The sequence below is a fragment of the Vulpes lagopus genome, chromosome X (genome assembly GCF_018345385.1).
Source record: "Vulpes lagopus strain Blue_001 chromosome X, ASM1834538v1, whole genome shotgun sequence".
Lineage (NCBI taxonomy): Eukaryota > Metazoa > Chordata > Mammalia > Carnivora > Canidae > Vulpes > Vulpes lagopus.
In genome coordinates, this window is record NC_054848.1 from 79,211,008 (window position 1) to 79,232,177 (window position 21,170).

General features: G+C 35.5%; 1 protein-coding gene across 5 annotated transcripts in view; it reads left to right on the forward strand.

Annotated features, from left to right (window-relative positions):
- The window catches only part of NRK (Nik related kinase), a 136,732-nt gene that overhangs the window by 39,287 nt on the left and 76,275 nt on the right, over positions 1-21,170 (forward strand). For all 5 annotated transcript variants that reach the window (XM_041740076.1, XM_041740078.1, XM_041740080.1 and 2 more), the window contains 2 exons: positions 19,444-19,500; positions 20,826-20,897. In XM_041740076.1, coding sequence (XP_041596010.1) covers positions 19,444-19,500; positions 20,826-20,897 — 129 coding nt within the window. The remainder of the gene's footprint in view (positions 1-19,443; positions 19,501-20,825; positions 20,898-21,170) is intronic.

The window sequence follows — 21,170 nt, forward strand, 5'->3', positions numbered from 1 at the left end:
CTAAACTTTTCTGGATTCACTTGCCATCACTTTAGTTATTTCGGTTATTCCTTATAAAAGAGTGTTCTTCTCTTTAAAAGATAATGCTCAAATTGACTTATATGGAGTCTCTTTATAAGAGTCTGTGGGTTTGTTTGTTTGTTTGTTTTTGCTATTACTTTTTCAATGGAAGAAAGAGCCTAAAAATTCAGAATTCTATTTAAGAGACTTCCAGTTCTTATCTTTACATTTCTCAGACTGTTTTTTTTTTTTTTGGGGGGGGGTTGGTCACCATTTATGATCGTATCTGAAAACAGTATTAGCAAAGCTTATGCCAAAGCATTTCTCAGAAGCTTTTGCCATTGGAGTCAATTTGGGCATTAACCCAGGAGAACAACTTGTTTAATCAATTTGAGTCATTTTTTGCATGAGGACAATCTAAATTTTCCTTTATCCATGGTCATTCAATGTCACGCATCTATGGGCCACTGCCCAGTCATTAACTGGCCAATTCTGCAAATTCATTCACCTTATTTACTAGAAAAATCTTATTTGAGCTGGAAGTTTCTAAACCTTTTACAATTAAAAGGAATAAAGTAAATATTAGTGGAAAAACTCTGAAACTCTTAAATATACCAAGTAGAAGAAGAAATCAGATCTTTATATAAGAATCACCATTTATCTTAGCTGGTGGTAAAGACTCATCAAGCTATCCAAAAGTTAATGAATATATATCTATTAAATTATACACATGCACATGCACACATATGCATGGTTCTCAATACCTGAATAATCTTATTGGTGCAGTTTGTACTTAAACTTGTTGGCATAGAAAAGCTAGTTTCTATTTGGTTTTCTGTAACATGTGGCTTTGTCAGGCCAGTATTAATTCAGGGAAATGAAACTAGATCATTTAGGGTATCTGAATTTTGCTGAGTAGCTAGTAAATGTTACAGATACTAGGCAAAAAGAACTACTAAAATAAATTGCTTTGGCTGCAGACTTTGCCCACTCTCAGAGGAAAGTTGATCTTTCCCCTCCCCTTCCCTCCTCTTTTCCTTCTCTTCCTCCTCCTGTCCTTTTCCTCTTCCTCCATTCTTCCTCCTCATCCTCCTCTTCTTTATTCTGTTCTCCTTTTTCTCCTCTCCACTAACTCCCCCTTAGTCTTTGTCACCGTCTCTCCATCCCCTTGCCCTCAATTTGGCCTTGAAGAAGGCCTACATCTAATCACCCTATCAATACTACCACCCAACTTTACCCAGTCAACGTAAATGGGTCTTCTCTGTTTTACACAGCTTCCCCTCAGGCTCCTCTTGGGAGATTTTTTCCCCTTCAAGATTGCCTTAAATATTTATTGTAATCTGTGAATCTCTCCTGCATTTAAATGCTTGTTGCACTCTTTAATAGCTGCTGAAATATATTGCAGGGATTCCATTTCAGCAAGACAATTATAAAACAATCTATCTCTCAAAGCCCACACCTGGAGTGGTAAATAGGGGAGAGTGAGAGGAGAGGTAGTAGAAGGTAGCAGTGTTCCTTGGAGACAAAGCTTAATTTTTGCAGGTACAGTATCCTTCTAAGGAGGCCCCTGAGCTCACACTCTTGCAGGTCCTGTCCTGTAAATATATAGGAATTTTCTGACTTCTCATAGTTCACAATGGAATAAAGTTATAGTGTATGATAAATAAGAGCAGCTTCTAAATTAACTCATTGATGTGACTCACAGACCAAAACAGCAGTGAACACCCTTGGAACCAGAGAACTTTGGTTTGATGGAGGCTCAGGTGTCTGCTAAGAGAGATAGTGGATTTTGTTTTTTAGAATTGTCTTGCTGGATTGGAAACTTTGCAGTGTGTTTCAGCAGCTGTTAAAGGATGCATTTACTTTTTTATATATATTTTTAATTCGATTTGCCAACATATGATATAACACCCAGTGCTCATCCTGTCAAGTGCCCTCCTCAGTGCCTGTCACCTACTCACCCCATCCCCCCACCCGCCTCCCCTTCCACTACCCTTTATTCATTTCCCAGATTTAGGAGTCTCTCATGTTTTGTCACCCTCTTTAATTTTTCCCACTCATTTTCCCTCCTTTCCCCCATAATCCCTTTCACTATTTCTTATATTCTAAGGGATGCATTTAAATTCACACAAATGGTAAAGGCTACTGAGCTACTATTTATGTAAATATTGTAATTTGAGGCTGAAAGGTGTTGGATTTTGTATGTTAATAGATACAATTGGTATAAAGAAATAGATCATCAGCCTTTGTTACCTTTCTATGTAGCCCTCTAGCTCTGTTTCTGTATTTGTCAAAGACTAATTAAGGAAAAAGATACTAGTCTTGCACCTTGTAGTCATTGCTATGGCAAGATGATCTTTTCCTCATTTAGATTCTGTTAACACAGTAATCTGTTGGGCAGCCCGGGTGGCTCAGCGGTTTAGCGCTGCCTTCAGCCCAGGGCCTGGTCCTGGAGACCTGGGATTGAATCCCATGTCAGGCTTACTGCATGGAGCCTGCTTCTCCCTCTGCCAGTGTCTCTGCCTCTCTTTCTTTCTGTGTCTCTAATGAATAAATAAATAAAATCTTAAAAAAAAAAAACACACAGTCATTTGTCAGTCAATTCAGGGAAAAACCAGTTCAGTCAGTTATCTTTTCAAAGTTTGGCCCAAAGAACACTGCTTAGCCTAGGGAATACTCTAGGTGGCATAGCTGTCAAAAAATATTATGTCAAAAAGTGATAAAAGTCAACAGGTTTTTTCATGTTTTAATTTCTGTTATGAAGTCCCAAATGAATATTTTTCTTGGCTTAAGTTTATATTTTATTATTGATAAAAAGTTTATTGCAAAATGATGAAATTAAAATTGGAAGTTTATTGCATAATGATAAAATTTTAGTATATGCATTTTTGATATATGCATATAGAAGTATATGTAAATGCAGCAAAAAATATATCCTAAAAGTAAGTGAAGCTAAACTGATAAAATTACAAGGAGATAGTGATCCATCCACAATCACAATAATAGTCTTTGATGCCTCAGAATTTTACAGATCTAGTTGACAAAAAATTAGTAAAACTGTAATTAGCAAGCTTGATTTCATAGAAATATGTAGAATTCTGCAACCAGCTATTAGAGAATAAACATTCTTTCCCAGCATTTAAGAGACATTTTGAAAAATTGATCATATGCTTGACTAGAAAGAAAACCTTAGAAACTAAAAAATCAGTATTCTACAGAAATACTCTCTGGTCAAAATTCAGTGCAATTTAGAAAGCAACAACAAAATTTTCATGTATTTAGAAATCGGCTGCATGTATATGTACATAATTCATACAGCAATAAATATTTTAACATACTAAAAATGTATTGAATCAGATATTTATCCAATCCAATAATACTTTCAATTGAATAGGAAGTGTATTTTGAAACTTACATGCATATCAAATAATAATAAATAAACCTATTGCATAATAATTCATAAATACTTGGTTGATTAGAAAAAAATGTGTTGTCGAAAATAAATGAATATAATAAACAGTAGTAAGAAGATTATTTAATGTATTGAGAAGAACAATTTTTTCAAGTCCTTTGGCAGTACTAGATTTTCTGTCACACACTTCCTAGCACAATACTTTGCAAACAGACATTCAATTAGGGTTTTTTTCCTTGTATGCAATGGACAATAGTGAAAAATTATACCTTGGTATAGTGTTGATGAATTCATTGAAAATCATTCTTACCTAATCATTAAAGTAGATTCTCCAAGGTTATCTATTAGGCAATCTGGATCAATATATTGAAGTTACTTCAATTTAGATTTTGAAATAATTTAGATTGGCCTTCCTAAAAGTTCTGCTAAATTAATGAAGCATAATATAATTGTTTAATCTTTTCAAAAAGGGAAAGTGACTCTTAAAGCTACATTTTACAGATGCTCTCTTGTCCAAGTCACGTATGGGTGAAGTATCTTCTCTGGACTCCAAGCCCTGATTTTAAGCCAGGTATGGATGTATGGTTTTTGAAAGATCTAATGATTAGTCATGTGGGGCTAGTTAAGGTTATAGATAGGCCACCTAAACATAGTGGCTTAATTCCAGACTAATCATTGGGTTCCAGTTCCTGATTTATACAATCCCATCCTGAAAATAAATCTCATCAAACGTATTTTTAGTATGTAATATGTCTCAACATTGTCAGGTAAAAAAAAAAAAAAAAAAAAAAAAAAAAAAAAACATTGTCAGGTAAATACTCAGTCGGTTAAGGTAATATTTAAACAATGCATTTGTACCAGCATTTGAATTCACAGAAATTTTTATAATAAAATTCTTTCTTCTATTACAAATAGAAATTAAAACATAAAAAAATCATTCATTCTATTATACCAGTTGTTTTCTTTATATTCTCCAATTATTACCAGTTGGCTCCATTGGATTTATTCATGGATCCCTCCTGAAGCTTATGATTGTAACAGTAACATGTGATATTGCAATCAATATGAAACCACACAGAACCTCTGACCTAAGAAAATGTAACTGTTATATATAAATTCAAATATAAGCTAAGAATTTGAAAATAGTCAAATACATAGAATCTCATTGATTTAGGGGGAATACTGGCCTGGATTTGTGAAATATTTTCAATAGGAAAATCTTAAATGCAATTCTAATACTTTCAAGGATCTTGCAACTTTTCATTTGTACCCTTATTATGAAAATTGCCACATTGTCTCCTGTATTGTGGGAGTTTGTGTATCTTTATCACTATATTAAAAGTTCTTTAAAACTAGAAACTAGTTTTTATAATGTCTTCCCTGGTGTCCAGCGATTTAGTAAATACTTCTTAAAATTCTAAACTTTTAGAATGCTAGAATGAGGAGTCTCCAATTTTTTTGAGGCTGGCAGGGCCTAGGATTTAGGGGTAAATTACCACATTGATATTGATTGAAGATATCCTTTATTTTCTTTACATCTGTGCCTTATAAAGTTGATTAGACCATAAGGGTTATTGGTGTTTCTCAGCCTATCTTCAATGGAAGCCATTTTTCTCTTCATCTGCTTTTGCAATCTTTTATACCACATGCCTTTTCTCTTACTTTTCCCACTGCTACTTTCTTTTCCATTTTCCCTCCTCCATGGCACTTCCCCAAGTTTTAGTTGCAGCCCAGTCAAATGCAGATGCTCCTAAGGTGCCTTTGAGAACCGCTAATCACTGCCATAGATTGTGGAGACAGTTCTGTTTATAGGGACTTTTTTCCTGTAAGGCATCAACATCCTCATCACCTTAGCTTCATGCTAAGGGCTGTTGTGTTTGTCCCTCTGTGATAAACCTGGGAGATTTGAGAATCCTGTCTTGATTGGGTAGATTTTGAAGTAAAGCTGCTTCTTTTGGTTGAGTCCCTCTCCTTCCCCATCACCCATCTGTCTCAGTGATTTTCTTGCAACTAGTTGTGCTGTTCGATAGAATTGGAAACACTGCAGCTTACATCTGTCCGAACAGATGGAATTCATTTTGCATGAGTGTTAACTGATTCATGCATTGCATAAAGAAAGCAATCTGTGTTAAATTGTAATGAAGCATTATCTTCTGTGTGCTGAAACCTATTTGCTTATAGAAGGTTAAATTATTTGCCTTTGCCCATGTGCTCACACACTACCCCCATGGTCAAGCCCAGAAAAACTTTAAAGACAGAAAGCATACCATGACAATGGGAGAAAATGAAAACTGAAAGGAAAAAAATCTTGATGCAAAGGTGGCTTTTGATAGCTAAGTTCCCTTTTATTTTTGTAGTGTATGATCCTTCAGAAAGAGAGAAAAGAATATTATGGGAGGAGGCTCTCCACATGGAGCCTCATCTTTCACTAGATGATGATTTTACTCTATAAAACATTGGGAATGTTTTTAGAGTGTTTGACATAGTATGGACCCTAGTCACACAGTTTCTGTGTACCTTCATTAGCAGAGCACATTTCAGACTGTGACTTTAAACTTGAACTTGTGGGGATCCCTGGATGGCTCAGCGGTTTAGCACCTGCCTTTGGCCCAGGGCGCAATCCTGGAGACCCGGGATCGAGTCCCACGTTGGGCTCCCGGCATGGAGCCTGCTTCTCCCTCTGCCTGTGTCTCTGCCTCTCTCTCTCTTTTTCTCTCTCTGTCTATCATGAATAAATAAATAAAAATATTTAAAAATATAAACTTGAACTTGTGACCAGCAATGAAGTTTTTATAGTATCACCCATCTCTAGCACTGACCCTCAGTACTTTTGTACTTTTATACTTGTAGACAGTGATGTGTGTTTCACATAGCAGTGCATTGAGGTCTTTCTTTACTTGCCTATTAGTACCTATTCATTTATTTCCAGCAAATGGTGTATGGATCCTGCAGCCAAGAACACTGCACTTTATTTTCCATTTTGTGCAATTCACTGTTTGAATGCTGTAACGCAATAGAGAGAAGTTTCATTTACAAATGATGTTACTACATATTTTGACCTATTTTTACCTGCAGGAGTAATAGCAAGGGTAATAAAAATCAGTTGAAGCTGCTATATAAGCACACATAACTGCCTCAAATTACAGGGCAGTTTCTAAGCTACAAAGCCACTGAAACCATGAAGGCCATCTTCCGACTCCTTTCATAGTTCTAATAAGCATGACCATGACTGTCCCATATTTCTGGATGAAGAAAAACATTATTCTGTTGGATTATGCTTTTGGTAAACTACAAAATTTCTGTTTCAGTACGTATGCTTTGGCTCCATTTAGCCAAGTTTTGGGTATTTTGGGGGTTTGCTAAGAAAAAAAAGAGGTGAGGAACTTGGAGCTCTCACCATCTCATGTCCTCACAGTTGACATAACCACAGGGGGTATAAACAGCAGATATTTGGTGAAGAAACTTTGGGAATAGTAGCCCCGGGTTAGAGGAAGTATGGATAACAATTAGGTAATGTCGCCTGACAACCCAAACTTGTACCAATTTGGCAAGAGATCTGGCAATTTTATTACTTTTGTAGGTTCATGCCGTGACCTCGAACAGCTCGTATCTTCTCCCTTGAGGCTCCGTGACTAAAGAGAGCTCTGAGGAATTTTGAGTGGCTTCACAGTGGAACCACAAAGATGATTATAGGGTCAGGAAAATTAAATTAACCTGTGGCCAAATAATGGCCTTTGAGTTCCTGGAGTACTCTGCTACAGTGAAGCATTTTACAGTCTTTGTCAGGAAACTCCAGTGTATCATGGGGCACATTGGACTTTGGGCTCCTTCTCACTCTTTTCCCATGTAACCTGGCATAAAAACTATCTTTGTGTTTCCTACCATCACACACATATATACATATAAACACCTTTGCCCATCCATCTCCTCCCTATTTAGAGCTCCATACGGAGACTGATTTGGTTTAGTTCAAATCATACTTGCTAAGTGCTGGTTATTGCTAGGTATTGTGCTAGACTCTAGAGATATATAGAAAAATATTCCTTTAGAGAGTTGCCAGTCTAATAGTGGAGATGCGTAGGTAAATAGATTAGAATTGACCCTTGAACAAGGTGGGGGTTAGGGGCACACACCCCACATGATCAAAAATCCATGTATAAATTTTGACTTCATAAAAACATAATTACTGATAGTCTACTATGCCTGACAGCCTTACTGATAATATAGACAGTTGATTAACACATATTTTGTAAGTTATATATATATATGTATATTATGTATATGTATATGTTATATGTCTTATACTATATTACACTGTATCGTATATAATAAAGGAAGCTAGAGAAAACAAAATGTTGAAATCATAAGGAAGAGAAAATACATTTACAGTACTGTACTATATTTGTTAGTATTATAAATTTATATATTTATTGAAAAAATATGCATATAAGTAAACCTGTGCAGTTCAAACTTGTGTTGTTTAAGGGTCAACTATAATTAGATAAAAGGAACTTCTGAAGCCTCAGGATTATGATGTACTAAATCATAATGTAAATTTCATTTATGTTACTGAAGAAATTTGAATGCAAATTTATTCCTATATTTACAAAGATATGATATTTCTTCATAGTGACCTAAAAGTCACGACTGTGTCATAAACAATACATATAAAGTCCAGCAGCAATCTCTTTGTTACTATTCTTGAAGGAAGAGTAGTTCCTATGCCCTTGACCCCTGAATTGCAGTGTTTGCCCTGAAAGTTGTAGAAGCTTGATTACAGAAGGTTTCAATCCTGAAGTGCCAAGGTTAAAATAGTATTTATTTAACTCTAGGCTTTTATGCTCAAAGCCAGAAATATTTGCTGCTGCTTATTCTGAATTATCTCCAAATGGAGAAAGTCACACCCAAAATGAATTTTCCAACTTTGATACACTTGGCTGTATCAAAACTTTTGTGATAATGGGGTGCTCATGCAAATATCAAATCAGAAACTCTCTTCTGTTCTCTTTATCAGCTAAATGACTATTATCCCTAAATCAAATATAATGAGCATGATTTTGGTGGCCTAGCACTATATTAGGCTTGTGTGAGTTATACAAAATGTGAGTTTTAATCTTGTCAGTTATCAAATAGTACTTATCAAACAGCTATGCATTTGTGAGTTTCCTAAAACTTTTAAAGCAAATCTAAATTTGAAGTCTGTGGAATTCCTTTAAGGAGCTCCACGAACAGGTGGCATCTCTTCCTTTGACAACCTTTAGAAATAAATAAATATTACTGATGGATAAGGTGTTAGCTGAAGGATGACTGACATGTTCCCTTATATGTTCCCAACTCTACCCACTCATCACTACAACCAGTCTGTACTAGATTCTCTCCAATCTCAGCCACACCTCCAAAGCCTAACTGTTACAAATCTATATATCCCTTTGGGGTTGTTGAGCTTACTGGTGATGATTAAGACTAAAAAATGAAACAAAATGAAAAGACTTTCAAATAATAATTAAACCACCATTACTTCTCATTTCAACCATTGGTTAAGTAAAGGTCCTGCTTAGAGGCATGAACATGGACTTGCTAATCTTGAAAGTCATCTCCAGCCTCATGTCTTTATTTTTCTGCAAACACAACGCTGACATAAACTATCCTGTTAGCCATATTGTCTCATCCCTCCCCAGCACAGCACAGCACAAAGTACTCCCAGATGCTGTTTATGGCTGCACTCTTGGTGGCCTTGAAGCATCACTTAGTTTGTTTGTTCGGAGAAAGCTGGCATTCAACCAAATGACTAGAAGGACAAAACTGTGTGAATAAAAAACAAGGTTACTAAATGGACATGAGTGTAGTGAGTGCCTTGTGGCCTTCCGCCACCACAAAACCAATTGAAAAGAAAGAAAGAATGCCCTGGGGATTATGTGGTTTAGATCTGCCAACAGAAGGCAAAGCAAATAACTGAAAGGACAATGTAGGAAGTGCTGAATAGTTGACAGTCTTTCCACAACAGTTTCCTTAATTACATGATTAAAAATAAAGTTTTCAGCCTAATCAAAATTACAAGGCCATCAAGGACTGTCTTGTATTCTTTCTGGGGAAAAACATAGTAATTAACTGCCACAGAATGATGGATTTTTCCAACACAGCTGTTACAACTGCTATTTTATATCATTTGTTATGGTTTAAAATGTGTAATCCCCAAGAAATTGATCATTACTGCAATTCAGTACTGGTTTCTCAGTGCCTTAACCACTCTGAGCTTTGTATTCAGACTATTAACTAACAGAAGCCAGTCATAAAATATTAAACAACTAATGGTTTATTATTCCATGATGACTTCTGTTTCATTTTCAACAAGATTTTATTTTTAAAAATTTGTACACTGTTTGGCTATTGTGGACATTGCTGCTAGAAACATTGGGGTGCAGGTGTCCCGACGTTTCATTGCATCTGAATCTTTGGGGTAAATCCCCAACAGTGCAATTGCTGGGTCGTAGGGCAGGTCTATTTTTAACTCTTTGAGGAACCTCCACACAGTTTTCCAGAGTGGCTGCACCAGTTCACATTCCCACCAACAGTGTAAGAGGGTTCCCTTTTCTCCGCATCCTCTCCAACATTTGTTGTTTCCTGCCTTGTAAATTTTCCCCATTCTCACTGGTGTGAGGTGGTATCTCATTGTGGTTTTGATTTGTATTTCCCTGATGGCAAGTGATGCAGAGCATTTTCTCATGTGCATGTTGGCCATGTCCATGTCTTCCTCTGTGAGGAGGGTATTATGCTGAGTGAAATAAGTCAATCGGAGAAGGACAAGCAGTGTATGTTTTCATTCATTTGGGGAATATAAATAATAGTGAAAGGGAATATAAAGGAAGGGAGAAGAAATGTGTGGGAAATATCAGGAAGGGAGACAGAACATAAAGACTCCTAACTCGGGGAAACGAACTAGGGGTGGTGGAAGGGGGGAGGAGGGCGGGTGTTGGAGGGGAATGGGTGACGGGCACTGAGGTGGACACTTAACGGGATGAGCACTGGGTGTTTTTCTGTATGTTGGTAAATTGAACACCAATAATAATTAATTAAAAAAAATTTGTACACTGAAGTTTCGAGCATGACAAAAACAGGTGCACTCTTGCATTCTTTCCTTTTCATCTCTCTTTTTATGGCCACTCCCACTTTTTCCTTTTCTTTTCTTCTTTAGTGGCTGTGCCTTCATACTCAACATAGTCTCATAGCCTTTGTTTATGATGTGTCACTCATTGGGTCAACCCTACCTACCCTTCAGAATTTGTTAAAATGCTATTCAATCTTTATGGCCCATTTGACATTCTGCCTCTTCCAGGAAGCTTTTTCAGTTACTCTATTCATCATTCACTCAACTCTTGTTTGTTAAAATGGTCTTATGTACCAGGTATTATGATAGACACTAGAGAAACCAAAATAAAAGGAAAGATTCCAAGCTTTCAAGAACTTTGATGTTTTGGGATGCCTGGGTGGCTCAGTGGTTGAGCATCTGCCTTCCACTCAGGGCGTGATCCTGGAGTCCGGGATCAAGCCCTGCTTCGGGCTCCTTGTGGGGAGCCTGCTTCTGCCTCTGCCTATGTCTCTGCCTCTGTGTGTCTCTCATGAATAATAACATCTTTTAAAAAAGAACTTTGATGTTTCACTTGATTTTATTGAGTAACTAAATCCTTTATAAAACTATGTGCTTCATAACTAGATTTTATTATTTTCATGTATTTTTTCATTATCATTATCTGTATGTAACTAACTTACTCTTGTATTGTCAGTGTGGTTCTGTATTTATAAAGGATTTGAGAAGACTGAGTCCTACCTAGGGCTCATCACCTATTCCCTGCTTTACCACTACCTCTCTCTCTACTCTCCCTTCCATGACTATATCTATCTCCTAGATTTGCTAAGAGAAATAATGAATATTTCCATCTGAATAGGACAAACCTATAAAACAAAAAGTGGAGATCTTAAGATGATGTGCGCCAAAAGGAAGTATGGTAGACTAGTTGATCAGTTAGAAGTCAGCACAGCTGTCTTAAGTGACCAGGATACTATTTATAATTTTCTTCTGCAACAATTAGGTAACTTAGAGTTTGATTCTGGATCCCCAAAGTACAAGTTGACTGGCTTTATTACTTTTGAGATATTCCCCCAAATTGGAAGTAATCTGAAATATAGTAATTTGATTTTCCCAAAATAAATTTGAGAAGTTTGGTGTTTAATGAAAACTAGTACAAGTCTAATTTGCAAACTAGAGGATTCTTTTATGACCACCCCTTCATTTTTTGTTATGTATATCAAGATATTCTTGCATTGATTTTTGTTTAAAGCAGGTACATACATTTTAACAACTTTTTTTTTATGTGACCAGTATTCTAAATTCAGGAACATGTCACATTTTCTATTCATAGGACAGACCCAGAATGCTAATGTTCAGCTTGGAGCCATTGCAGAACAATAGAACATTAATACACTGTTTTGCCTGGGGGAAGCCGCTTATTTAATTATCTAAATGAATTACATAAGAACGCAAATTCTTGCTAAATTGAAATCAACACATTGAGGAATTAATGTTGTCTCCTGGATATTTCAAATGGTTCTGGAAAAAGAATACACATTTTCCCCAATTACTATATTTTAAAGCATAGCCCTTGAAAATAGTTGTAAGAACATAAATTATTCAGAGATTTTTTAAGGATTTTATTTAAGACCTTCACATGGCATCACATATTCATTCTCTTGAACCCCTTAAACTATATTTCACCCCCAGGAATTCATGTAGTCACTAGTCTTTGCATTTGGTTTTATTCTTTGTTTCAGGTGTAGACATCTTAAAAACTGTAAATTCCTCTAATAAAATTGTGACTTTGCACTTTGAGTATTCCTTCTCACTCACCTTTACTTTGCTTTCCATTCCAGACACCTGCTACCTTCATTCATTCTAGCTAACGGACAGCCTTTCTTGGAACTCTTCAGATTCTAATCCTTTCCTTTCTCCACCTTCTACTTCCATCAGTACTTAACTGTTCATTGCCATTCTTGCAGTTATCTAATCTGATCACATAACTCATGCTAAAGTGTTAATGACAAATAATAACTCAGTATGTATTTATCCCAGCTGACATTTCAATAATCAGGAAGTTTTGTTACCTTAATAAAATTTAGGACATAACGAATGATTTTTGTACTTTATGACAGGTGATAGGATGGAGGGGGTGTTTTTGAGTACTTGACCTTCTGGTGCCCCTAAAATCATACTATATGAGATGCATCTATTAATAATTAAACTTGAATAAGTTAAATGAGCTTGCTGACAAGACAAAGAGCTGCCTGAAGTGAAGATAGAGATACTTGATTCCAGATGTCAGTAGGTTTGAGCGTCCCATCAAGAATGGCTAAAAATTATTGTTACTACATATCATCTTATGTTACTCAAATATGAGAGGGCTTGTGAACTTACAAAATAAACTTAAGCAGCAGTTTCTTTTATTATAATAGGAATGAAAGCTAGGAGAATTTTCTTCTACTTGTTATGTGATGCTTGAGAATTAAAAAGTCATTTTTTGCATGCCAACTCTGTTTCAGGGATCTTTGTTAATCCAGTGCAACTGGTGACTCCTGCATGATACTAGGGGTATTACTGATAGTAGAAAAAACACATTTATAGTTTAAGGCTTTCCTTGTTATTTTACTGTATAATATTCACAAAGACCAGTGAGAACTGTGAGGCTATTTAACAGTCTAGAATGCAAAACCAAACTTTTTTTTAAGCATTCTCCCTGTGTGTTTTCAACAAATGGTGTTTTAAATTAATTTCTTATAAAGCATATATTGTAATTGAGAAAAGGCATATCCTATAAATTGGATTTGCTGGTTTGGGTTCAACATCTCATTGAGGGAGACAATCTATGACAACATGGCCTTCAGTTGAGATCACAAAACAACTTCTATACGGCCCATGATCCACAAGATGGCACCACTGAGCAATTAGTTTATCTTAAGATGACTTCTAGGTTCTCTAGATAATGCTGGAGAATAATGTTATCCCTTTTCAAAACCAATATCAATCACTTCTAATGAATAGAGTAAGAAAGGGAAAAATTATGACTATACAGTGGAGAAACTTTGCAGACATCACTTTAACCAAGTACTCAAGGTTAACATCACTGGTGATCAGTCATTGTTATACCATGTACTCCTGACATGACATGGTGAGAAGGGCACTTCACCTTTGTGACATTTTTTTCCTCAAACCCATAACCTGAGTCTAATTATGAGAAAACATCAGACAAATCCAAAGTTAAGTATATTCTACAAAATACTTGACCAGTATTTTGTCAAGATAATAAAAAACAAGAAAGAAGACTAAGGAACTGTCACAGATCAGAAGGGCCTAAGGAAATATGACAGTTAAATGGAATGCAGTATTCCAGTCTGGGTTTTACAAAATGACATTAGTGAAAAAACTGGGGAAATCTGAATAAGGACTACAATGTAGTTAAGAGTATTGTATCAATGTTAATTCTTAGTTTTGACAATTGTACTGTAGTCATATAAGATATTAACATTAGAAGAAGTTGAGTGGAAGATAAATAGATCTTTGTGATGTATGATCTTTGAAACTATTCTCTAAGTCTAAAATTATTTGAAGTAAAAACTTTAAGTCAAGGAACTCTCAAAAATTCTAGGTTAACAGGCAGCAATTTTCCATTTATTTATTATATGGATATACCAGAAATCTATAAAAGCTTGAATAATGGTTAGGCATATTAATCCAGTATATGGTTTCAAGATCTGGAGTTTATTTCCTCTACAGACACAGTGAACATATTTACCAAACCCCACAGTAGGATACTTTGTTTGACAAAATATGTTTATGTAACTTTCAAGTGAGAGAATAAACCACAGGTAATAAAAACCAAGTTGATTATCTCTGTTCTCTGCCCTTTGGTGGCACCTTTCAGTTATCTCACTAAATGTGTGTTATGAGATTGATAACTGTGTATTCTAGCCTTGCCTTTTAAAAACTCTGTGGCTTACTAACCACCGGTCATATGAGACAACATATGGATAAGATCTTTTCTAATAAGCCAAATGTTTGTGTAGCACAGAATAGGAGTTTGGACTATAAATATCCTCTTAGAATCAACTAAGGAAATATTTTTAACTTCTTTTTTTAAGATTTTAAAAATTTATTCATGAGAGACACAGAGAGAGGCAGAGACACAGACAGAGGGAGAAGCATGCTCCTGGCAGGGAGCCAGATGTAGGACTCGATTCCCGGACTTGGGATCATGCCCTGAACCAAAGGCAGATGCTCAACTGCTGAGCGCCCCAGGCATCCCCATTTTTAACTTCTTTAAAGGATGTGTGAGAACCAGTTTTCAACATGTTATATCTGTGCATACAGATATGAGAAAATTTTGACTTAAAAATGCTTATATAAATGATTAGGAAAACAATAATTTATAAGCCTTGATAAGAGCTAAATAAATAAAAATATTAATGTATATTTTCTCCCAGAGATGCAAATTAATTTGGGAGTCTCCAACATATTCACATGAAGAAGAATGAAATTGGACCCCTATCTCATATCACTCACAAAAATGAACTCAAACTATGTTAAAGATTTACATAACCTGAAACTAAAAATCCTAGAATAAAACATAGGTGGAAAGATTTCTTGACATTAGTCTTGGCAATGCTCTTTTGGATATGACACCAAAAGCATAAGCAACAAAAGCAAAAAATAAATGAGACTACATCAAACTAAAAGTTCTGTACAGCAAAAGAAATCCTCAACAAAATAAAAAGGCATTGTATAGAATGGAAGAAAATATTTGCAAACCATCTATCTGATAAGAGGTCAATATCTAAAATATTAAATTCTTTTTTTTCTGATAAGTCAATAACCTATAAATTTTCCTTTCTCTAAAAAATTCTAGTTTTTGGTAGCTATCATGCTCCACCCAAAACCACTCACCTGATTTTAGACATTTCGTTATACATTAATTCGTAGTTTCTGAACCCTATACCAAGTCTAGCCTATTCCCTTAGCTTGATTGCTATCCTTCTATGTGTACCAATTTCCTAGGGCTGATGTAACAAATTACCACAAACTGGATGGTTTAAAAGAAAAAAAAACTGTTCCCTCACAAGTCTGGAGACTAGAATTCTGAAATCAAGGTATCAGCAGAGCCATTCGTCCTCTGAAGTCTCTAGGGACAAAGTCTTTCTTGCCTATTCCAGCTGTGGGTGATTGCCAAAAATCCTAATTGTTCCTTGACTGAGATACACATCAATTTCTGCCTATGTCCTCGTATGGCATTCTCCCTGGGTATCTATGTCCACATTTCCCTCCTCTTAGAAGGACACTAGTCATTGGTTTTAGGGACAACCCTAATCTAGGATGACTTCAGCTTAACTTGATTACATCTACAAAAACCGTATTTCCAAAAAGGGTGAATTTACAGGTACCAGTGGTTAGAACTTCAACATTTTTTTTTGGAGGACACAATTCAACACAAAACATCTTGACCTAACTCTTTCAGGCTTGACTCCATAAACTAAAAACAGCAACCCATGCCACTTCCCATCAATGCTGCAACCATCTAACCAGTATAATTATTTAATGCTTAATTATTTTTCAAGAACTGTGGTTAAGTAAAGGTGGCAGCATTTCTAGAGCTACTTTAGTTACTGAAAAGTTTTCTAATCCATTTCTGACACATGGCCCCATTTACAAACAGTGGCATGCTCAATAGGATTGAAGTAACCTTAAATGTATGGGATAAAAACCTATCAGTCTTATCAGTGGGAAAAAATAGAGAAGTGTTGACATGCTTGTGTACCATGTAACATTAGTGGTAATGGTAGAGAGTTCTTTTCCTTTTGATTTTCTTTGATGAATTGGCTTTATTTTGATGAGAGAACTTGTAGGAATCATCTCAAAATAGCATTCATATACTTCAAAGTGGATGCTTTATAAAAAGAGATTTGACAACAAATAAGTAATATACTTAAGGATTACATTTCTGAAATCAGTTGATCTTTTGCATCACTCACTTACAGGTTACACCAAGATATTAATACTATTCAGAGACACCATTCCTCATTTGATCATTCTATAAGTAAAAACTGTTGCTGTCTTTCACATGAGAGCTGTGACTAATGACAGTCCTTTTGTTTGAATACCCCTGTATTTCCTACAGCTGTGGCAACAAATCCACGTATTAAATACCTAAAACAACAGAAATGTATTCACTTACAGTTCTCAAGACTAGAAGTCTGCAGGGTCATTCTCCCCCTGAAGACTCTAAGGAAGATTCCTTTCTTCCTTCTTCCTAGCTTCTAGTGATTGCTAGCAATCCTTAGAATCCCTTGGTTTATAGCTCCATCATTTCAGTTTCTTCTGTCTTCACATGACTCTCCTCCCTCTGTGTGTCTGTGTCTCTGTGTTCAAATCTCCCTCTCCTTTCTGTTACCTAGACAGCAATCATTGGCCACTATAATTGACTATAATCCTCATTTAACTGGACTACATGTGCAAAGACGTTATTTTCAATTAAAATTACATTCTGTAGTTATGGGTTAATCTAAATTTTTAGGAGACACTGCCTACACTCACTACAGCACCCAAATCAAATCTTGTGCTAGATAAGGCATTATATTTTAAGTTGAAGTCTTACTCATATAAATACAAAAGTGAATTTTTTCTATGACTACAAGTTGAAATATTTTTTTAAGATTTTATTTACACAGAAAGAGAGTGAGTGAGTGGGGGGACAGGCAGAGGGAGAGGGAGAGAGGGAATCTCAAGCAGACTGCACTGAGCACAGAGCTGGACACAGGGCTTGGTATCATGACCCTGAGATCATGACCTGAGCCAAAATCAAGAGTCAGATGCCTAATTGCGCCATCCAGGTGCCCCTACAAGTTGAAATATTTTAAAAGGCACCAGCCACAAAATGAGAGCTCTGATTCCTAACCTCTGTGTCCATTTTTGAAAATTATAAGTTTATAACTTGTACTTTCATTTAGGATAAGACTAAATTTTTGGAACTCATAATGTTTCCAATAAGAATCTTTCAGGGACACCTGCGTGGCTCAGTTGATTAAGTGTCCTGCAATTGATTTAGGCTCAAGTCATGACCTCAGTGTGGTGAGATCCAGCCTGGCATGGGGCTCCATGATCAGGGCAGAGTACTGCCCCTCTGCTCCTCACCCTGGTCTTACTCTCTCTCTCTCTCTCTTAAATAAATAAATAAATAAATAAATAAATAAATAAATAAATAAATAAAATCTTTTTAAAAAGAATCTTTTAGAACTTTTTCCTTTCATAAATATCATTGTTCTCATGACTGAGAGCATACTAAACACTTTACAGGTCATTGGATTACTTATGTATCACTCTTACCTGTGATCATTATGGCAAAACTTATTTAATGTATAAGAGGGGTCCAGTGGAAAGATATATCTGCATAATGCTACATAATCAGTTGAAAAAATGTTGAGTATTAGCACCTCCTTTTTCCCTATCTTCAATCTGAAATTTTTACTTTTCATATAGATGCTCTGGTACCATGTATATCTAGACTAAAGATGCTAAGAAAACAGTGTCTTCAAATGGCCAATTATGTCCACTATTTTAATACAAACACAAAAAAGCAAAACTACTCCATAAACTTGCTTGATTTTTCAAGTGAGCTAGTTGGAGTTTCTTTTAAAATATTCATAATTTAGGGGCACCTGAGTGGCTCAGTTCATTAAGAACTGGACTCATGGGCAGCCCGGGTGGCTCCGTGGTTTAGCACTGCCTTCAGCCCAGGGCCTGATCCTAGAGACCCAGGACCCTACATGGGGCCTGCTTCTCCCTCTGCCTGTGTCTCTGCCTCTCTCTCTCTCTCTCTCTCTCTCTCTCTCTCTCTCTCTCTCTCTGTCTCCCATGAATAAATAAATAAAATATTTTTAAAAAGAGAGAACTGGACTCATGATTTCACCCCAGGTTATGATCCCTTGGGTCATGAGATCAAGACCTGCATGAGGCTCGTGCTCTGTGGAGAGCCTGCTTAAGATTCTCTCTCCCTCTTCCTCTCCCTCTCACCCTGCTTGCACTCACTCTCTTTAAAATGGATATATCTTTTAAAATAAAATAAAATAAAATAAAATAAAATAAAATAAAATAAAATAAAATAAAATAAAATAAAAAACTGATAACATAATATTTCTGTTCTCTATAGAATACCTGATATTTCTTCTATATGTAATATGCTATTTTCCATAATAGGCTATGATGTTTGACCTTATTTAATTATTTATTATTTAAAAATTTTAATTCCAGTATAGTAAACACATATTTTATATTAGTTTCAGGTGTACAATATAGTGACTCCACAATTCTATACATTACTCAGTGCTCATCAAGATAAGTGTAGTTTTAATCTACTTTACCTGTTTCACCCATCCACACCACTCCTTTTTAGTAATCATCAGTTTGTTCTCTACAGTTAAGAGTCTGTTTTTTTATTTGTCTTTTTTATTTCCTTTTCTCATTTGTTTTGTATCTTAAATTCCACATATAAGTGGGGGCGCCTGGGTGGCTCAGTGGTTGAGCGTCTGACTTTGGCTCAGGGCGTGATCCCAGGGTCCTGGGGTCGAGTCCTACATCAGGCTCCGCACAGGGTGCCTGCTTCTCCCTCTGCCTACGTCACTGCCTCTATGTCTCTCATGAATAAATAAATAAAATATTTTTTAAAATTCCACATGAGTGAAAACATATGGTATTTGTCTTTCTCTGACATATTTCACTTAGCATTATACTCTCTAGCTCCCCATGTTGTAAATGACAAGATTTCCTTCTTTTCATGGGTGAATAATATTCCATTGTGTACATATATGTGTATGTATATATGTATATGCATATATATATGTGTGTATATATATGTGTATGTATCTGTTCTCCTATCAATGCGTGCTTCTTGATTGTATAGATAGCATTTAATGTTTGTTACTATCCTGTGTTTCAGGGACTCCATGAAAAAACTGGTGCATTTACAGCTGTTAAAGTAATGAATGCTCGTAAGGTAATATATCTTGTCCATATTCTGTTCATTTAATGGACTGTGTATGGTGTTGGGATAAACAGCTCGGAAAATAGTTGTGTTTTAATCATTAGTATACAAAATTATAATTGTGTTAATCTGGATTTTTATATTTATCAATTAATATTTCTATCCATTAGTATCATATTTTTAATTATTGATTTATTGTTTTTACACATAAAATGTTTCACTCACAGTGAAAGGTCTACATATTTTGGCATTCTTTAAGAATGAAGAAAATATCTATATTCCTGTCTATTTCTAGTTATCTGTTTCTAGGGATAGCAAAGAGGAGATTTCCTCTAATACTGTGTTCATTCTCCTGTTTCCATCATATATTTCTCCATGACCAACCTTTCCTTTTGAGAATTGAGGCCATTAGATTCTCAATGACAGGTAGAAGGAAAGAACTTGTCATAGATGCACATTTTTCAGGCATTTTCTGACAGATGAGGAAGAGGGACAGTTTAATTGACATTGTTCCTGCTAACATTTGTAAAGTTGTGTCATGGTTCATAACATATTGTCATAGAATTTGTTAAGCACTGATTTCTGTCTTTTTTCTTTAGCATGAGTGACTCACTTTTCAAGATAATATTAGCATGAACATAGCAAAGATAAAATAATTTTCACTTCACTATACCCTAAAGAAAAATTCTCAAATTTATGACGGAAAAACTATACATATTCACTGAACTGTTGTCAATGCCATAAACTGTTCTTTTCCAATTTGTGCAGGGAGTGAATTGCTGAAACTGTTTAAGGAGTTTTATGGTTTTTATTTTGCCAGTAAATGTCAAATGTTGAAAACCAATGTGAATTTCAAGGAATTTTGAGGTTTTGTGGATTTATTTTGCCCTACAAACCATGTCTTCCAAATAATCAGCCTAGTACTTTTTGAGTGTGCCTTTCTAAAATAATTATTTCCTTCTTTTGACTTGAAAAATCTTTTACATATATTTAATTTACCTTTTAGGTACTCTAACTTTTGAAATATTTAAAAAGCATGTTCAACCCATAGATAGTTTCAATTACCTTGTTTTATAAGGAGAAATAGCACTTTCCTAACATCAAATGGTAATGTTCCCATTAACATGGCAGTTAAATCTGTTACTATGAATTTAGTGCCAAGTTTCTGTATATATAAGAATTTGATTTTTTGAAGTAAAATTATTAGTGAAAATTGAGAGAGGAATAATATTATGTTACTCTTCCACTTAGTGCCAAAAGAACACAAAATATTTAAAAATAAATCATTCTCCGAGTGTACCAGTGGATCTAATAACATTTTGTTCTTGATTTTGCAGACCCCTTTACCTGAAATAGGAAAGAGAGTGAGAGTGAATAAATATCAAAAGTCTGTTGGATGGAGATACAGTGTGAGTACTGAAAGTCCCCTCTAGGTCTCAAGCTGTCTTTCCTTTAATTTTCAACTTTAAACTAACCCTTTATATCTTTATCTTTAGAGGGACATCGCTAAAATATTCTTGCCTGGAAGTGATAACATATTATCTTTTAACACATTCATTCACATAGATTCAATCATTGTACTTGAACACTAACATCTGTCATAAAGCAGGAGCTAGAAGAAATGGTTCCCTGAACAGGTAAGTGTTGACAGCAGGTGAAGAATTGATTATATCCACAGAGCA